At 43.8% G+C, this 21004-nt stretch overlaps 1 protein-coding gene across 1 annotated transcript in view; it reads left to right on the plus strand.

Moving 5' to 3' along the window:
• Nucleotides 1-542: 542 nt before the first annotated feature.
• The window catches only part of BICC1 (BicC family RNA binding protein 1), a 133988-nt gene continuing 113526 nt past the window's right edge, over nt 543-21004 (plus strand). The window contains exon 1 of the mRNA XM_066619856.1: nt 543-1086. Coding sequence (XP_066475953.1) covers nt 543-1086 — 544 coding nt within the window. The remainder of the gene's footprint in view (nt 1087-21004) is intronic.

Below are 21004 nucleotides of genomic sequence, written 5' to 3' on the forward strand. Positions count from 1 at the left end.
GGGTCATCCCTGCCCATGACTTATCTCCTCGCTAAAGCTGCCACCCTATCCACACTTTCCTGGGGGTAAGCCTCACTGAGGATAACGGGACTTGCTTCTGAGTAGACATGCATAGGATGGGGCTCTGTAGCTGCAATCCAATCCACGCTTTCCTGGGAGTAAGCCCCACTGAGGATAACGGGACTTGCTTCTGAGTAGACGTGCCTAGGATTGGGCTGTAAGTGCCTGGAACCCTCCCCTCACTTCCCCCTCCCCCTTCCCCAGCCCCGTTCAGGGGACCCCCCCTCGCTTGCCAGGCTGCCTGAGTCATTGCAGGATTGGGCCCCCGGACTGTAAACGTGCAGCGTCCGGGCTGCTGGGCGGGGATTAAATAGGGCGGAGCTACTTTGGGGGGACAGACTTGCCAGTGCAGAGATAGCGGGAGGAGGAAAGTGCTGTGGGGAAGGCGCCCCCTTTACCTCCCCCCGTCCAAGCTTAGCCTTAACCCGCCCCCTTGGACAAGGCTCTCCCTCCAGCAGCGCGCCCGCCCGCCCGCCCGCCCGATGGAAGAGGCGGAGATGCTGTGCGGGCTGCGGGCGGGATGGGGGCGCAGCCGAGCCGCAGCCGGCCCGGGACAGGCGCTTTGCGAGGCAGGCGACGGCTGCAGCAGCAGCAGCAGCAGGAGCCGCGCGCTCGGCGGGGAGCCCGGGCTGGAGGCAGCGGAGGCAGGCGCCGGAAGGGCCCCCGAGGCTCTGGCGGGCTGGGATGAAGCGGGCGGCGGGCGGCTGTGGGGCCAGATAGCTTCCCGAGGAGGAGGAGGAAGGGGCGGCGGCGGCTGCTGCTGCTGCTGCGGGGAGGAGGCGGAGGGCCACGGGGCGGGGGTGGCCTCGGGGGAGTGGGGCTCCGGGCAGCCGGCCGCGGGAGGGATGGCGGCCCCCCAGGGCTACCCGCTCTCGGACCCCGGCTCCAACAGCGAGCGCAGCGCCGACTCCCCCCTGCCCGACGACGAGGGCGGCCCCTCCTCGGCCCGCGCCCACCCGGCCAGCCCCGAGTGGGGCGAGGAGAGGTTCCGCGTGGACAGGAAGAAGCTGGAGGCCATGCTGCAAGGTGAGCCCGCGGACCCCCACCCACCCCGGGCCGGCCGGCCGGCCGGCCGGGCAGCTTCTCCCGCCTCGGCCGCAACGGCTCTCTTCCCCTGGCTGCCCTCGACGGCTCCGGGAGTCTGTTCAGGTGGTCATTTGGCCACGAATCTGCGTCCCTTGTGTAGGGGACGCGCCTTCACCACGTGGCACAACTCCAGAGCCCAAGCCTAGGCATGTCTACTCGGAAGTAAGCCCCGTTGTAATCAGTGGGGCTTACTCCCAGGAAAAAGTGGATAGGACTCCAGTTGCAGAGCCCCGTTCTATGCATATCTACTCAGAAGTTAGTCCCATTACAGTCAGTGGGGATTGCTCCCAGGAAAGCGTGAATAGGACGGCAGCCCAATCCCATGTATGTCTACTCAGAAGTAAGTCCCATTATCGTCCATGGGGCTTACTCCCAGGAAAGTGCAGAGAGGATTGTAACCTGAGTCCCAGGCCATTGATTGATTTTCTGCAGGGGAGTTGGAGTGGTACGGAAGAGAGGTTCATTGACTGGCCTAACTGGAGAAACCAGGATGACATGGTGGGTGCAGAGTCCTGGGTGTGCATGAGTCCCTCCTCTGCTTTTTTGGGAGCAGCTATGGCCATGACAGCATTCGCAAGCCTGTGCAAAGGAGTTGGCCAGTATGATGATGCAAAGGAGTTGGCCAGTCTCTCCCCCCCCCCCCTCTGAGGACTTCTGGGAAGACAGCTAGCACATGTTTTTGTGGTGGGGTTGTGGAGGTGTCATGGAGTTCACCCTTCTTGAACGGAAAGATTCCTGATGGGATTGGTAGCCAAAGGAGAGGGCTGGATAAGACTCTGTGTTTCTAGGCATCTGGAATAGAATTGAGGGGCAGAGAGAGTTCTCCATGCGTAGAGATCTCTAGCAAGACTTCCAGTCCACCTTCTCCATTCCACTTGGTGATAGAATTCCCAACCAAGACATTCCATTCCAAACCAACACTAGAAATGGTGGCTGTTGTTGATTCGTACCACTGGGGTGTCTCAAGTGGAATGTGTTTCTCTCTCTTTCTGCCCCAAAGTGGCAGCTATAAAACAATGCTAGAGATAGTTGCAGAGCACACACTTAACTATGTTGGCTCTGAGTCTCACTTGGTATTTTCTGTCTCTCTCCCTCTCTCCCTCCTCCTCTCCCCCTCCCTCTTTTGGTCTCCCAGCTTGTTTCCCAAATACATCCAATCCCAGATGTGGATCAGCTCTCCTATCTGCAGATGTCAGTGTTTGCAGCCCCTGTCTTTTCAGGGACTTGGCAATGTAGTTCACCAAGCTAGGCTTGCTCAAAAGTGAGCATCAGAAACTTTGTGCAAAGTGAATCTCTGATTAGCCTCTGTTGGGTTAAAAGAAAGACAATTAACACAAACATAACTTTCTGCTTCACAGCATCTCAGGGCTGTAGGCTTCTTTGTGCAGCACTTTGGCTCTGCTTATTAGCCTAACTAATGAAATCTGCACTCAAGTGCATGCCCTCCCAGTGTGAGACATTGTCAGAGTCATTTTCTAACATTTGAGTCACAGATCTGTTGGTGACCTCTTCAGGAGAGAAAGATCTATCAACGTTTCTAGCATTTTTAGACTGGAAAATCAAGGTAGCTATCCTTAATGTGCAATTCAGAAAACATTAGACTTTTGCAAAAGTCAGACTTTCTGAGTTGTTTGAGGTGATGTAATCAGATATACAACACACTTGAAACTCTTGTATTTGAGGGTAAGGGAGAACAGACTTTCTCAGGAACTCTGTTCATACTAACCTACCTGCCATGAACATTGGGAAGGATTTTAAGAAGATGTTTAGCAGTGGATGTTCTTGAGGCCTTCTGCACCTAGCAATCACCCTGTGCAAAGTTTTTTGGTATAATACAATAGGGCCATAAACTTGCTTGTGGCATAAACACTAATTAACCCCTGCTAATTGGGTAAGAGGCACTTTTTCAAGTGGGTGCTCCTTTTTTTAGCAGGGGGAGAGTAACTGGCCCACCTCACCCCAGCACTGTCTGTTCTAGTGGCTGTCTGCTGGTATTCATTTGCATCTTTTTAGATTGTGAGCCCTTTTGGGACAGGGAGCCATTTAGTTATTTGATTTTTCTCTGTAAACCGCTTTGTGAACTTTTAGTTGAAAAGCGGTATATAAATACTGTTAATAATTAATAATAATAATAATAATAATTTTGCTCCACTAGCATCAGACAAAACAGATTTACAATTTTTTTGAAGTGCTGAAAAGTGTGCTTGATCAGGAATTACAAGAGGAGCATAGTTTCACATCAATGTCCTACAGTTTGTGAGTCTGCAATAAACTATCATCTGCCTCTGGCTATTTGTACCCTGGAATCTTCATCTACTGCAATTTGGGGTTGAAGGAGGAGACAGGAAGTGGCCTGCAAGTTGTATTTGAGGCAGTTTGTCGATCCTCACTAATCTTCTAATTGTGGGAACCTCTGATAAGCCTCTGTGGTACCAGGAGCTTTGCAGAAGATAGTTTGAGAACCACGTCTTTAAATTTGTTGCCTTTGGTAGACAAAAACTTGGCAGTACAGGATTTCATATAATATGGATTCTCTCTTGTTTGGGAGAGAATTGCTTTGGTTTTTGTTTTGTCTTTAGTGTGTTGTTGTTTTTTTTAAACCCTTATGTGTTGAGAAATGTTTGAGGGCATGCTACAAATGTGGCTTGCATGTTCCCTGTAATTGTGATGAAATGCCTAACATCTTGTTCTGTTTTGAATTATGTTACTGTTGCTGGAAGTTGAGTAAACAGTTCTTATAAAATATTTATGAGGAGTGGTTATAAAGACAGTTGGGTAGATTAGAAAAAATTGGATGTTCAGAGTTCTGTAACCAGTTGAACTTCTAATGGACTTCCATATTTTATTGATAGAAGTTAGAGTTGATTTACCAATCTGTCCTTTGAACAAAGCAAACAACTTTATTGTACAGGAGAAGGTGAAACTTGGTTGATCTGACTGGTGCGTGATTCCTAAGTGTAAGTCTATCAATAGGTGTTAGCTATGTTAGTTAAAACATTATACTTGGAGGCAGTTTGAATGCCAAATACTGATGGTGAACAGGATGAAGCTGATGCCTTCGTGCTCTGTTCCTGGACTTCTCAGAGGCATTTGGTGTGTGCCTCTTGAAAATAAGGTGCATACCTTGGTGGGTTTGTGTTCTGATCCAGCATGACTCAGATGTTTGGCCTATTGCCAACAAAAGTGCCACATCACAGGTCTACCTTCTGGGGGTATACAGAAAATATAAATTGTTCTCTTCGCGACACCATATGCTTCTCACCATTAAGCTTCAAGGGACTTGACTTTGCCACATGTACAAAGCTAATTTCTTTGCCTACATAAGAACAGCCCCACTGGATCAGGCCATAGGCCTATCTAGTCAAACTTCCTGTATCTTGCAGCGGCCCACCAAATGCCCCAGGGAGCACAACAGATAACAAGAGACCTCATTCTGGTGCCCTCCCTTGCATCTGGCATTCTGACATAGCCCATTTCAAAAATCAGGAGGTTGCACATACACATCATGGCTTGTACCCCGTAATGGATTTTTTCTCCAGAAACTTGTCCAATCCCCTTTTAAAGGCATCCAGGCCAGACGCCATCACCACATCCTGTGGCAAGGAGTTCCACAGACCAACCACATGCTGAGTATAGATATATTTTCTTTTGTTTGTTCTAACTCTCCCAACACTCAATTTTAGTGGATGTCCCCTGATTCTGGTGTTATGTGAGAGTGTAAAGAGCATCTCTCTATCCACTCTGTCCATCCCCTGAATAATTTTGTATGTCTCAATCATGTCCCCCCTCAGGCGCCTCTTTTCTAGGCTGAAGAATCCCAAACGCCGTAGCCTTTCCTCATAAGGAAGGTGCCCCAGCCCCGTAATCATCTTAGTCGCTCTCTTTTGCACCTTTTCCATTTCCATTGTCTTTTTTGAGATGCGGCGACCAGAAGTCAGGGGTGTGCAAACATTTTGGCAGGAGGGCCACATCATCTCTCTGGCACTGTGTCAGGGGCCAGGGGAAAAAAAGAATTAATTTACATTTAAAATTTGAATAGATTTACATAAGTGAATATATTTGAGATGGAACTTATATGAATGAATATATAAGGCCTATAAAAGGCCTTGCACAAAGCAAGGCTAGCCTTTCCTTCACTGCCACTGCAGCACAGACTTGAAACAGCAAGTAGTGGAGGGAGCCCTCATCCCACAGCTCAGGTGAGAGGTCAAAGAGTTGTGCTGGTGGCAGTTGTGTCGGGCCAGCACGGGCTCCAGCAAGTCTCCAAAGGGCCAGAGGCTCATTGGAGACTGGGTGCTCCCCACGGGCTGGATTGGGAGCCCTGAGGGCCGCAAGTGGCCTCTGGGCTGGGGTTTGGGCACCCCTGGCATAAGTGGAACACTGAGAGTGAGAAACAAACGATGTATCTTTTATGCTTAGCTTCATATCTTCATATTTGCAAAACACCTGGAAAGAACTCAAATACTCCCCTATTTTAGAAATATTTTGTAATCTCATCAGTAACTATGGTAGGTAAGTAAATTATTTTTGTTTTTAAAAAGTTGATTAGCAAACCCTCCCCCCCAAATTTGGCTGCCTGAAAGTAACTATTAGGAAACAATGTGTCTATATTTCCTTGATACCTGCATGGCTGTATCACCTTTGTGAGAGAGAGACATTCTGAATGTTTTGCTCAATAGTCATAACATCACTTTTGATCATTTAGTGACTTGCGGGTAGTAGCAAAAAGGGGTAGTACGACTGGTTGTAATGTCTGGAATTTGTTTCAAATTAGATTCAGTCTCCTGGGGGTAGGTTAATCTTTAAGCAGTTAATATTTTGTTTTGCTGATAGAGGGCTTTTGGTATGCAACTGAGCAGGGGGTTCACAGTACTTACTGTAATTGCTATAATATAATTTTAAATTTGAAGATATTTTTAAACCCTAAAGGAATAATAATTGAAAAGAGAGAAATCTGTGTGTTCAGCTGGTTGATGTTTAGGGGTAAAGATTGACATGGAATTCACAATATAGGGTGGCTATTGCCATACAGTCTGTCTTGCTATTTCCCTTGACACATGGTAGAATTCTTCCTGCCACTTTGCAAGAGGACAGCCAGTATTACACATCTGAAAATTACCATTTGGTAGGCCAATACAGACAGCTAAACGTCCTTTCAGTGAAAGTGCATAGCAGGACAGCTTGTTCACCTGTATAGGTTTAAGTACCCATCTTATTAACTCATTTTTGCCTGGCCCACAGGTTTATACATTTGGTCCCTGTTGTGTATATGCAACATTGGGCAGAAATGGCTAAATGGTTGCATACACATACACATGCATACCATGTGTAAACTACTATTTGGCAAATGGCTATCTGTATCTACTGTACAGGCGTGCCCTGGTATCCGTGGCGGATCCATTCCAGACTCCCCATGTACCAGGGGTTGGACCACAGATACTGTGGACGCAGCCCCCCCACGCTCCCATTACACCATTTTAAACATTCTTGTTTGAACAGGCTGCAGGAACAGCAGTGAGGTCTTCCTGTTAACCTCACTGATATTCTCTTTAACCATTCTGGCTGCTTAAGGAGAACAAAGAGAACATGAGTGAGGTCAGTAAGAAGAATATGCGCCTGGTAAATTTTTAAAATAGTTTAATGGGCATGTGGGTGTGGGAGGTTGCCCCCCCCCCCGAGGCCCATTAAATCATTTTTAAAAGTTACTGGGGTGAAAATTGGCTTGTTTAAACAAGGCAATTTTCACTCTGATAACTTTTAAAAATGATTTAATAGGCATGCAGAAGGGTCCCCACATCTGCAGATACTTGAAACTGCAGATACAGGATCTGCAGATATGGGGGCACCCTGTATATGTACCATGTTTTAAGTAATTTTCAGACGCCTTCTTATCTGTGGAGCAGTTTTCACTTTTTTCATTTCCTGGCACACTGACACTAAAAGTTTTAGGGCATACAATCAGTTTTTTGACAATTGACAAGGAATGATGCACGGCTGGTGGGGGGCTCACATCTTCCAATAACCCTACTAATAAAGCACCCTCCTCCAAACTCCCACAGGAATTTGAGTCCATTTGTGGCACACCAGTGTGCCGTGGTTGAAAATTGCTGCTCTAGAGCAGGGGTCTCCAAACCCCAGCCCGGAGGCCGGATGAGACCTGCGGAGAGCCTCTGTCTGGCCCGAGGCCAGCCTCAGATCCCCTAAGAGCCTCTGGTCCAGTTGACTAAACACAACCAGAGTTGTGCTTGTGGGGTGGGGGAATGGGGGTCCATTTCAGTGTTTGTGCTTTATTTCTTGGGCTGTGTTGGTGCTTGGAGAAATCCTGAACATTTGAGCCCAATCATTCATTCATTTCAGTCATTCATCTAAGTTCCATCTCTAAATTTTATATCTAATTTTTTTCCCCGGCCCTCGACACCATGCCTGATATTTGATGCAGCCCTTCAGCCAAAAAGTTTAGAGACCCCTGCTCTAGAGCAGGGGTGTCCAAAGTTTTGGCAGGAGGGCCACATCATCTCTCTGACACTGTGTTGGGGGCCGGGGGAAAAAAGAAATAATTTGCAATTAAAATTTGAATAAATTTACATAAGTTTACTTAAAGGAATATATTTGAGATGGAACTTATATGAATGAATGAAGGTCTTGCAATAGCTCAAGGCCTATAAAAGGCCTTGCACAAAGCAAGGCTGGCCTTTCCTTTGCTGCTGCTACTGCATCACAGACGTGAAACAACAAGCAGTGGAGGGAGCCGTCATCCCACAGCTCACGTGAGAGGTCAAACAGTCGCCCTCACGCTGAAAGCAGTTGCTTCGAGCCAGTGTGGGCTCCAACAAATCTCCGGAGGGCCAGAGGCCCATTGGAGACTGGGGGCTCCCTGAGGGCCACATTGAAAGGCCTCGAGGGCCGCAAGTGGCCCCAGGGACGGGGTTTGGGCACCCCTGCTCTGGAGCATATAGTAAATGAGAAACTTGTCTACTTCATTGCCAAAGGCTTGTTTTCATGTACTTTGAATAGGAGTTCAATAACGTACTTACAATATATGTCTCACACTTCGGGTTGTTCATTTTCCGCCTCTATCACTTCTGTATTTCCATACCCTATTTCTAGTCTGTATCATGCTGTCATCCAATTGCATATCCTCATCAGGTATGCCAAAAAGTCATGATTTGGCCCATAGATGGAATCAAGTAGACATAAGACATCTTGTCCCATCTCTCTGCTGTCTTCCACCAGTCTACTTCTCTTATTTTGTTCCTATTTGTGCTTTCAAGTTGTTCAGCCAGGAATGCTTCCTTGTCAGGAATGTGAATTTAGATTGAGTGAGTGACTCAGGAACAGGTCCCTGATCCATAGGTTACTGAAGCAGCATGGGAGTCAATTTGGTAGCATTCATAGAGAAGAATTGCATAGGTCACTGAACAACTTGGTTTCTCCCCATGTCTACATCTCTCCGCCTTTTTCCCTGAGTCTGGTGTTACCTGATCCCTCCAATTCTTTTTTCCAGACATCGAACCCAATCTGCAGGATAGCAGCTTCCTTGCCACTCCAGTAGCTTACTTATTTGGGTCATGTTTTGATAATTTTTGCATCTAATTGCATAGATGAGGTATCTTAAAGTACTTGATGCTAAAATTTTAAACATCTTCGGAGCTTTCAGGAATGGATAGAGTAAAAATGTTAACAAGCCAATTTTAATTATGCATAAAGCATACTTTTCTTAAGTGAACAGAAGAATTAGGGTTTAATTCCCTACCTCCAAGATACTGCCATTAATATGTGTGTGCTCATAATAAGCTATCAGATATTTCAGTCAATCAAGTGAAGAGAACTTCACTATTCACTCAGCAGATTTGGGTTATTGGAACATGATGTACCACGAAGTGTTCTTCCAAGAGGAGAAAATGGCTAACAGTCCAATTTAACTGATACGCTGTGACAGGGTGAGTAACACTGTGGACTTCATTACAACTGTGTTGTAAGCTGGAAGGCCACAGTTGATTTGATTAATTGCATAGTGGAATGTAATTCATTGCATATCATCTGTGAACATGATGGATTCCAAACTGCAGGGGACTTGGGGCCACTTTTGGGCCCAATCCTAAGCAGGACCAGCGTCAGCACTGAGCTCCAGTGCTGGTGCTGGGTGTTGCAAATGTGCCGTAAGGCATGTCCATGACACCCTGTGAGGAGTCGCTGACGACCCAGTGCCAGTTGGTACTGAACCTGGTGCCAGCTGGACACTGTCAGAGCTAGGTAAGAGCTCTGGGCAATGGTGAGGGCTTAAGGGGATGGAAAAGGCGTTCGGGGAGGGTGGGGGTAGGAACTGGGGTGGGAGGGGGGGTGGAACCGGTGGCGCTCTGCTGGATCCATAATTCCGTGTCAGGCCGGAGGGCCTGACATGAATTCTCTCAAGTCTACTCCAGCAAAATAGCTGGTGCAGACTTGAGAAACCCCATTGCAGGGCTTGAGGCTTTTCCTGGGGAAGGGGACGAAAGTTGAGGAAACCTCTGGCAGGATGCAGTGGTAGCCATTTTGGTGCTGCTGCACCTGGTAGAGCCACCGGCTTTAGGATTGGTCTGTTACCGACGTCAATACCATCACTAGTCTTGGATAAAACAATTAAATGAGAATAACCTGGAGTAATTGATGTGTGCTGATGTATAAAATATGTTGTATAAATATAGAGATTCTGAATTTTAAAACTAGAAGAATTTAAACTGCCTGATTTGCATCTTAGACCTCACATAACCTTTGTCCTATACTTGTCTCACCTTTGTACTGTACCTTAGATTCGGCAAACTGTGGATGCTATAGTATTGATAAATTACAGTTGGACTTTCCCAACTGCTGTAGGATTTGTACTTTACTAGCAGTAGTCTGGGGCTAAATTTCTGTGGGGTGTGATACAGCAGAAACGTAACACAGTTGGTCCTAGCATGCTTGCAAGAAATATCATAGTTTGTGGCTAGAGTGTAACACAGCACAGAATAAATTTCCAAAAGGTACTGCACAAAGATATTTGCTAGCTCACCTGCCCAGATCTACCTGCTTGTCCTCTGTGGCAAAGTGATGGTCCTGAAGAAGCATGCCAATCATATTCCAGTTTACCAGGTGATGAACACCCAATTACAAGCCTGGTGCAAGACTTTTCTCTCATCCTAGACAGAAAATGTTTGCCTTTTGGATATTCATGTTCTTTTGGTAGTTGGGGCTAGCCATCCCTAATTTTTTAGATTGGTTGTGAGGATTAAGAGTAATGTCAGCACACAGTACAGAAGTAATGTTTAAGGCTGTTGGAGAAGTAGGTGTGAAGGGTGCACGTGTACAATGAAGAGGAGGAACAGGATTAATTTCAAACAATTTGGTCATGCACAATGTCGAATGCTTCAACTCAAACATGAACACTGGCACCATAGGTTACTGAAAAACAAATTTTCATCTTTTTCTGTCATATTTGGTAATTATAGATTCCAGTATGATTAAGGCAGAAAAGAGGTGAAGGCTAAAGGTAGTATTCTTATTTAAGTTCTATTTCAATTTTCAAACCAGTTTTAAAATGTCACTTAAGCAAACAATCCCTGCATGCCCCCTTATTCCCGTTCCTCCTTGCACGTCTAAAATGATCCTTCTCTTTCAATACAATAAAACAAAACTCTTCCAAAAATCCCAATCAGACACTCATCAGACTGTGTGTACTTAAGTATATGGGAAGAAGGGAATGGGTTTAAGGACTGCTAAGTGAGTACTACTAACTTTGAAATAATTCTGAAAACATGGTCCAAACATTCAGATGTAATTATTCATAACTGATAAGTAAAAATGTTCACTTTAACAGCAAGGTCCAGCATATCTTCTGCCCACTTGTCTATATGTGTGTGACTGAAACAAACATGTTTCATTGAAGTCACCTTTGTTGACTACTTGTTTTCGAGAAGCAGAGTGATGCATTTTATCTGACAAGATCATTCAACTGTCATCTGTAGCCCAGTTTTTGCTATACCTGGAAATTAGGAATGAAGATATTGTATTGGGAACCTCTTTCTTCCTTTTACAAACACAATTGCACCCAGCTGTTTGGGGGAAAGACTAGTATAGCTTGCAGGCATTGTTCATTACCATGTTGACAGCCAAATTAATGTTGCATTGACAACAAGGGGATTCTAACCCAAGATGTATGGAAAACTTTAGGTAGTGCTCTCTAGTCAATTACACTTATATTGTTATGTTTTGTGTTTCTTTATCTCCATTCCCTGATGCAAGTTTCTGCACTCTAAGGAGAAAGTAAAGTTGGGACTGAGTTTTACAAATGAAATATGTCAATATGATACTTAGACCTAGATGCGAAAGTGGTATTCTAACAACTTTTTAGCTTACAGTGCTTCTAATTTGAATGTGTTTTCTAAAATAATTAATGTAATGACATTAAACCAAAGCGAGAAGGAGACTGACTGCCATGATAAAAGATTTCTCAATGCTGAAGTAGTTGTCATAAATGTAAAACAATTTCCAGCAGTTGAAATGAAGCTGCTATTCAAACCAAGAATTAAATTCTGGCTCTTCTGAAATGGGATAGGTGTACAGAGCAGGAAGTTCATGCTTGCTTTTTTTTTTTTTTTGCACATATACTTTTTTGGTAATAATAAAACCACTGAAAGGATCCAAGTCTGTCTAGTTTTTAATGTGCCTCTGCAGTTCTGTACTTAGCAAACTGAAGCACTGAAGTTTCAGGTTAGCAGTCTGGATTCTGTAGTAACCAAGACATCCTTAATAGCATTTACATTTGGTGCTTCAAGTGTGTATATTAGGAAAGGTTTCAGTTACATTTTAAACTTTCAAATGCCAAATTTGCTGATTAGGCTTTCCTATAGAAAAATAAATCTATGAAACGGATTTGTGGGAGTTGTAGTCTTCAAAACGTTCTTGCATTCCGTTAACTATTGTAAAAATACCACTTTCTCAAACTTCAGTGTTTCCTTAGTAGTATAACAGGCTATCTTGGTTTGGCATGAATGTTTTGGTTAAGTATTGCTGGCTTGCACATTCTCGTTGGTTACTCTATAATCTTTACCTATCACTGGAAAATGTCCTGTGAGCTGCTTATTGTGGACAGCCTGATTGAAAGCCTATCTGTTTGCTGAATAAACATACCAGTGTGTAATTTTACAATATAAGCTAGAAAATTGAAATATCTTCATAATGGTGCATTTAATGAATAATAGGGATTCTGTATTCTGTGCCAAGGAAATTGAGATTGTGCAGCCAGAATAATATATGCAAATGTACATGCCATTTATCTAATTTCCTTAGGGTCTTAAACATTTTTGTAAGAAATGCAAAGAAGGGAAGGTATAGATGTGGGCACAATCTGGAAGGTATAGCTCATCTTATGATTTGTGGTGGTCAGGGTGTGGAGCAAATTGGGCAAGGATTTTTTCACTTGCCAATCCTATTTTGTTGGTAGCTGGGATGCTGTGGATACGGCATATGTAAAACTCTCCATTGTGATTCAGGGAGAGACTGAACAACAGATAGGAAAATAAAAATGAAGCTGAAGACAATACTTAGTCCACCCTTTGCAGAAAGGCAGATGCCTGTAGAGTCCAATTACAAACTTGGGTACCTCAGCATGTATGTTGGACTGCAGCCACTTACTCTGTCATAGTTAAGGAAGCTGGACATTAATTATGCATCTTGATGGAAAGGTTTTAGTTGCAACTGTCAAAGATGTTCAGTGGTCTGTGTAGAAGCGAGTTCTTGCCCAACTTACAGTGCAATCCTAGCCTGTTCTGTATACAGTGCAGGTTAGGAGAAGGCTGGAGGTCACCCTGGGATATGGGGATATTTTTCCTCTTACTGAGTATTGCCCTAGCCTACCCTATGTGGCTACTCATATATGTGCCAGCTACTTAGCTGGCCCACATCCAAGAACCTTTTATAGGGCTGAGAGGGTAGGGATACAGTGTGCACTGCTCCCCACCCCCTGGGCCTGATCCTCCCCATGTTCTACCTACCTCTCTGCCTGGAAACACCCCCTTCCTGCCTTCACACAACCCTGCACCACCTGGCACACAATTGTCTGTGCTGGTCAGTGCAGGCAGGCTGGTGTATGTCTTTGTGTCAGCAAGACCAGACAATCAAAATGGGCAAACATTTGGCACAATTTTAGTTAAATCTATTAGTGTGTATGCTCCTTTAAATGCGCCTTAGAAATTTTAGAGAATTCAACTTCATATTTATTGCAGCTTGCAACAAATGCATACAGCTCAGCATGTAAGATAGTATAACTCACCAGGGTGACTGGAGAAAGGTGCAGTGAAACATAAAGCGTAATCTGATGTCTGGGTGAAAAAATAAAATATTTTGTCCAGATAAATTAAGAGTTCAGTTTCTGATGCACTGAAGCATTTAAAGTTGCTGCTGAAATGTTCGATGGTGTGTGAGAGATCCTGAAGATAGTGTCCCTGGCTTATATGTTAAGGTAATTTTATGTCTGATATATAATAAATATGGACTCTGTGAAATTCTCCTTCATGCAGCATTACAGTAAATTTTAAAATGCACACATAGAGAATATTTGAATATTCATTTTCCTGTCACCAGTGGCTTTTGAAAGTCTTGTTCCTTTGGGATGGTAAGTGCTGCTCTGTAACCACACATATTTGGGAAGTACTGCTTTATAACTTCAGCTCTTAACTTTGACCCAGAGAGGTTTAGCAAGGGAAGCCTGACTTTGCTTCTGACCCATTCATCCCTTAATTAAAAGTAACACACATTCTGGAGACGCTTTACTTGAAACATGTTGTCATTTAAAATTCATGACCTACTGGGGAGGTCTACCTGGCCTCCAAGGATTGTTGTTCTAGATACTTACAGACTTTATGTATAGTTTGCAGCTATCGGTTATGGTACTTATCTGCCACTCTCAATTCAGAGGTGGTAGTGACACACATGGAAGTAGGGTTAGGAAAAGATGTCAGACTAGGGGCAGCAATCACAGGAATTGACCCTAAACTTGTCTCCAAGAGCAAATTTGGATCAGAGGTCTGTAGTTGCTCAATCTAGGCTGCTTCAAGCCCTTTCCCATATTCATGTGCAAAACCCTGACCAGAAATCTCTACTTCTGAGACTGCAGCTGTTGTGGATAGAGCACCTGTTGTACAGTACTCTTGCTTCACATTGATAGCCTTGCTTCATGGATGGGAAAGTGGGAAAATGGGTGCCTCCTGCCATGGAGTGCTTGTTAGCTTCTGGGGTCAATTTGGAATACCGGTAACTACCAGTAAAGTTTTATGACATTGACCCAGTGCATTTCTGGTTTCGACCTTTAACCTTTCATGTCACCTCAAGGTTGTCTCAGGATATGGTGCTCTGTTCCTGCCTTTTATGAAGTAAGATCTATTGGGACACAAAGTAGAAATTTCTCTATACTAATATGCATGTCTGCTGTGAAACAGTCACTCTAGGGACACTTGCTAATTATCCTCCTTGCCTTCTGTGGTTTAAGATCTTTAGGGCGCAATCCAGCCCTTGACTTGGGCTGGCACAAGTCCCTTTCACAGGCCCAGGAGGGATGCAGATGTGCAGTAAGGCACGTTTGCGCCTCCTCAGGAGTTGGCTAGGCTGGGTTGCAGAGGCATGCTGGCCTGGGGAAGCTGGAACAAGCCTCCGCACTGGCACTGAGGCTTGCTTCGGTCTGGCTGGGCTGACAAAAGCCTCTGAGGTAGGTAGGGAGGGGGCAGGGCGGAGGCAGGAAGGAGGTGTTCATGGGCAGGTGGTAGGCAGACCTGGGGGCAGGCAGGTGGGGAGCAGGAGTCGTGGCTGGAATCCAGCATTAATGGATCTGGCACAACCCCGTTCCCAGGGAGAACGGAGCGGCTTCAAGCTGCTCTGCTCTCCTCAGACTTGTGCCACCTCAGGAGACCCATAGGGGAAAGGGCACCTTTCCCAAAGATAAGGGGTAAAGTTTCCCCTTGCCTCTGGCTGAGCCGCTTTTGGCCTGTATCCTGCGCTGGATACAGTGCAAGTCTCCTGGCTTGCCCATTTCAACGCAGGATAGAATTGGCTCTTAGTCCTTTAGCAGATTGGACCTTGTTAATATTTATTGTTTTTTGTTTTTACTGTATTTTTGTATTCACAAAAAAACCTTTTTATTTGATATTCTAAGATCCTTTTATTTTTAGCAGGGGAAGTAGTGGCATAGCTAAAGGGGTGCAGGGAGTAGCAATCGCACCAGGCAGCAAGCTTTAGGTGGGCAACAAGCTGAGCTTGACACTAGTGGCCAAAATTGTAAAAAAATTGGTATGTATAATACCTTCATGTTATATATCATTGGGAGGGAAATTTAATGCAGAATGCAATGAAACAAACCACATTGGAATATCTGTATTCTATCAAACATTTAGGCCGATTAACCGGAAAATGAAACACAACTGTCTTATGGAACAAAAATGGATTTCTTTAACTCAAAACTTATTATGATACAGCATGGAACCAATAAGGTGTTAATGAATCAGCTCTCATTTCCATGTATCATAATACAACTGTTCCTGCTAACTGGTAAAGAGGCACTTTTTCAAGTGGGGCTCCTCTTGTATTTAGCAGGGGGAGAATAACTGTCCCTCTAGCACAGTGTCTCTAACCAAGAAGGGCACAATTTTTATTTATTTACTTAATTAAATTTGATATTGTCATAGAGGTGGGGCTACAAAATCTTCTTTGTTCAAAGGTAGCAGATAGATGCCTTAGCTATGTGTGCCACTGGAGGTGGCAGATCAAGTGGGTGGTGAACTGCTGGGGGGAGGAGGCAAGTTTCCCCCAATTTGCACTTTTTAAAAGCCCAAATGTGATATCACTTCTGGTTGTGACATCACTTCTGGGGCAACATTTTGAGCTCTGCACTGGGGTACACATTAATTAGCTACGCCATTGAGGGGAGTTCTGTCTTTATTCAACCAGCCCAGTGTCTTTTCTAATGGCTGCATGCTGATATTTCTTCATCTTTTTAGATTATGAGCCCTTTGAGGATTGCTCTGGACACCTTCTTGGGGAAAAGGAACTTATAAATAGCTAAACTCATGTTAAATGTCTTCATTAATGGGATTTTTTTTTAGACAGAATCCTTTTTCCTGAGTGATGTTCAGCTATTTGCTACATTATCATATTTAGTATACCCAGAATTTCTACCTGTGTTCTTGGTATGCATGTTGATGGCTGCCTAACTTTTGTGTTCAGTTATTTTTACTACACCAGCTTTTCTTCATCTTGATTTAGGGAGGCTCACTAACATAGTTTGAAAACATCACTTAGTCATCTGTTTTCCCTGTGTCATTGATGGGAATTCTCTTGCAGCAAGCAGGATGTGACTGATAAAAGAGGATGATGGACATTTTAATGTATTTTGTAACAATAGCACTACTGCTGTTAACAAATTTTCAGCAAAATTTGAAATAAGAATTCAGTAGTTATAGCCCTTGTACTAGCAAAAAACCCATAGTTCAGTTACTATCACTTTAACACGTATTTAATTTGTTTGAGCATTCTTTTAAGATGACTGTCTAGTCTTAGTTTAGAAATGTGGGTGCTTCATAAAACTCTTTTTATGAATGCAAGAAGTTGAAAAAATGAGTACATTGTGGCAGATCTAATGTTTCTGTTTCTACTTACTTGTAGCAATGAGAAACCTGTTCTCATGTGCTGTAAAGCAATTTGTTCCACACTTATAGAAGGGTCCAACCAACAGAATTGGTCCTTTGTCTGGATCCATCTTCTGCACCACTGCCCCTTCCTTATTTTTTGATCTTAGGTCTTCATTGAATAATCAGTTTCTCTACTGACTTGAATTACCATATTTGTGGAGCATAGCATCAGACTTTTTTCAATTGTGTGGTTGTCTAGAAAAAAGTACAAAGTTTTCACTCTTTGGAAAACACTTAAAGTCTATTACTTTATTCTGGGATATTCTTTCATGTAACTGAAGTTCTGTCACACACACCTGAGCCTCACAGATCTGGTAGCCAATCTACATATGCTAGTCTGCTGTAATCTCATGACTACAGTATAAATTGATGAATTGCTGTTTTGGAACATGTGTTCTGGTCATCTGCCTGCCTGTTTGAAGCCCGAAGTGGTGATGGGGTAGCATGAAGAAATCTAGAATGTGTTGAATTCACGTTTATTGCTGCAGAGTAACTTTGCAGATTGGTCTACATATATGCAAATAGTATTTATAGCATTTGTATCCTGGCTTTTAGCCACCTAGGCTATCAGAATGGTTTACGTAAAGTCACAGTGGAAAATTGTTACAATGGAAAAAGGGGGTATCTGGTGGTGTGGGAGGACAAGGTTACCAGCCTGCATGTACTCCTTAGCTGCTTGTAAAATAAGCAGCCCATTCTGCAAGTGTTACAAAGATTCCCTTTCTAGTCATTGGGAACAAATTCTTACTCATTGTAAGAAGCCACTCACCTACAGCAATGTTTTTCAACCAGTGTACTGGTACCGCCAGTGCTACTTGCGGTGGTGTCTGGTGGTACTCTATGGACATCAGTTGCCCAGCAGCGAGACCAGGAATGCGACGCAACAAACAGCGGTAGGAGGTTTGGCTCAGTGGGTAGAGCTCCAAAGCATGCTTTTCATGCTTGAAAAAGCCCTCCTGTCCACCCTGAGCCTCTTACTGATATATGTCACTTTGCATTTGCCCTCCCAACCCAGACCTAACTGGTAGCGTCATTGCCAGTTACTTGTGGTGGTACTTCAGATAGGTGGACTATGTGAAGTGGTATGGCAGAGGACAAATGTTGAGAAACACTGACCTAGACAGACTAGTCTGCTTTAGAATGGACACTACAATGTTGTGTGTTAGGTTTGAGTAGCACTATATGTGCGAAGTAGCACTATATGTGCGAAGTAGCAGTTAGCATAAAAAGTTCTTGTTTAAACTGCTGAACTTCTTTGGTTGAAAAACAGTATGAAAATATCTTAAACAGGGTATATCACCCCTGCTAGCTGGGTGAAGAGGTACTTTTTCAAGTGGTGCTCTTTTTGTTTTTAGCAGGTTGAGTGCAACTGTCCCTCTTCACCCCAGCAAGTGTCTTTTCTAGTGGCTGTTTGCTGATGCAGAAGAAACATCTTTTTAGACTGTGAGCACTTTTGGAACAGGGGATCGTTCATATATTTGTTTTTTCTCTGTAATCTGCTGTGAACTTTTTTGTTGAAAAGTGCTATGTAAATATTAAGAAATCATGACACTTCTAGGGTCAGTAAAATTTCAGAGTGATAAATCTTAAGTTTGATAAACTTATGGAAACACGGGCAAGATCTAATACTTTTAGATATCCTGAAAGTAAGGTTGGTATGCTGGTCTAACCAGTCAAAAACCAGGAGTGCTTTTTTACAGCTTTGGTTTGTATTTCAGCTGGCCATTTCTAGAAAAAGTAGACCTAGCCACCAACATTGAGGCCCTTCACATCCTGGTTAGATTATTGCAATCCACTGTATGTAGCACTGCCCTTGAGAAGTATTCAGAACCTGCAAATGATACAAAATGCTATTTTCAGTTCACTTATAGGAGACCTCATAGAGGAAGCCTTTCTTTCATTCCTTGTTATATGATCTTCCTGGCTACCCTTCAGTTTCAGGTCCAAAATGCTACTTATTCCCTTTGAAGCCCGTAGCATGTTGGACCCTAGGTAGTTTAAGGATTGTCTGCTACTGCATGATCCTGCCCACTTATTTGCTCTTTGGGGGAAGCACTGTTCTGTGAGCTACCACAGATCGCGGTTTGGTTCACAGGTGTGAAGGACAGGACATAATCTGTAGTTGTGCCCCATTCCATCCCCATATACCAGTGGTTCTCAAACTGTGGCATTGAAACACGCCAGTGAGAGAGCCCTGGCTTCTGCCCCCTTAAGGGGCAGGGATGGGGGAAGGCAGTGACATGACTTGCTGGATTGTGCTGCTTTGAAGGGGCGCAGGGGCTTGCTGCCCCTTACCAGCCTGCAGCAGCCTCCCATGGGTGTGGGAAGCTCTTGCCAGCCTCAGCAGGTTTCCCCACACTGTGGAGACCCTCAAAATAGTGATCATGACCACTTCCAGTTTTGCATTTGTGAAACCAAAAGTGGTCACGATCATGATTTTTACTGACTCTGCAGCATGAGGAGCCTTGTGGAGGCTGGCGCAGAGGCTCCCTGCACCCCAGGAGGCTGCTGCAGCCTTTGTGCCCCTCAAAATTAGTGCAGTTCAGTGGGTCATGTTGCTGCCTTCCCCCACATGTACTTACTGCAGCTCAAACTCTCCCGAAGAGTTTGAGAACTGCTGTCATATACCTTTCATCATCTTGTAAAGATGTATCTATTTGGGGGCTGAACTGAGCTCTCCCTAGCTGATTTTTAGTACTTTCAATTTTCAGTATCTTATTGCATATATTTAAAATTGCTAGCTGCCTTAGGGCCATAATGATAAAAGATGGCATACAAGTCCAAAAATTAAACAAAATGAGCCTTGTGTGAATAAGATATTGCATGAAACCAAGGAGGCACCTGTGTAGGTGGCAGGTTACTTCTTAATTTCATTATGGTGTCATTTATTAGCATGCATAAGAAGAAAGAAGAGCTTGCCCTGCAGAAATTGAGCAAAGTTTCTCCACTTGGCCACCTGAAATGTCTGTTACAACTAAGTAGGAACACTAAGTAGTCCTCAGTGGCAACTGTTTACCACTGGGTTACCATTTCATTGATCTTTTAATTGCATTGTTTCACATCAAGTAATGTTTCTGTAATTAGCATAAGTATTTAAACGTTGATTTTTGAAAATGTTTAATATTTGTCTAGTTGAGTGACCAGATTGGTTTTTTGTTTAGGTGTCCAACCTAACCTGAATGTGTAATACATTTAAATATAAGAATTCTGGGTTGACTAGAGAGATACTAGATGCATGCTTTACAAATAGTACATGCAGTTTGTTCTAAAACGTTTTAGTGTGCTTTAGAAGTCATTTCATAAACTCCAGAGGTTGGTTTATCCAGTTCTTTCACTAATGCTGATATGGTTTGCCTAAGAGTATGATGTTGCCTTATTGTGGTGTTGAAAGAATCTGTGAAGATAGGCCTTTTTTATTGTAGCTAGAGCTTTATACGTTAAGAATAATGAAAACCAGAGACTTGCATGCCAACAGAAATATCTTACTGAGAATTGTAAATTTTGTCTCTGCCCAGGATTGCCTGATTCACTCAGCAGCCTCAGCAAATTTGTACTTGTTAGAGTTTCAAATTCATTTAATGACAAAGTATAGGTTGTGTTACTGAAGTTTGATCTGACATGTTTTTGTTTTGTTTTCAGTTAAATAGCTGTGGGGAAGGGCAGTTGGGAACATTAAATGGGGGGCGGGGGGCTTTATACTCCTCAATTGTCCTGTTGAAAGTGTATTCCCTGCTCTCCCCAGCTTCTCCTAGCCCTGGAAGGGAAGCCTGCATTGGTGCCAATAGAAGATTTCATTTCCAGGACTAACTTGCGGGGGAAGGGGTATGGTTTTCATCAGGATTATGGCAGGAGTGGGAAAACCTTACATATTTTAAAAGATTTTTACTCTGCCTTTCTTGTTAAATTCAAGGTGCTTTGCAGCATAAAAACATGTTAAACTTGTCAACAATAAAAAGAATTACAGCAGCTTATAATAGAAGAGAAATAGAGAAAATAGCTTAGCCAAATAGAACCCAGAAAGGCACACTTAAAAGCGCGTTTCTTGAGGGCCCTCCAAAACTGTAGGGAAGTGGGGGGCAGATGCACTTTATGCAGATGCTCATCACATTGGCACTGCTCATGAAGAGCCTAGGATTTGGGATTACTGCTACATCTTGTGGGCA

Source organism: Tiliqua scincoides, chromosome 3 (assembly GCF_035046505.1).
Source record: "Tiliqua scincoides isolate rTilSci1 chromosome 3, rTilSci1.hap2, whole genome shotgun sequence".
Classification (NCBI taxonomy): domain Eukaryota; kingdom Metazoa; phylum Chordata; class Lepidosauria; order Squamata; family Scincidae; genus Tiliqua; species Tiliqua scincoides.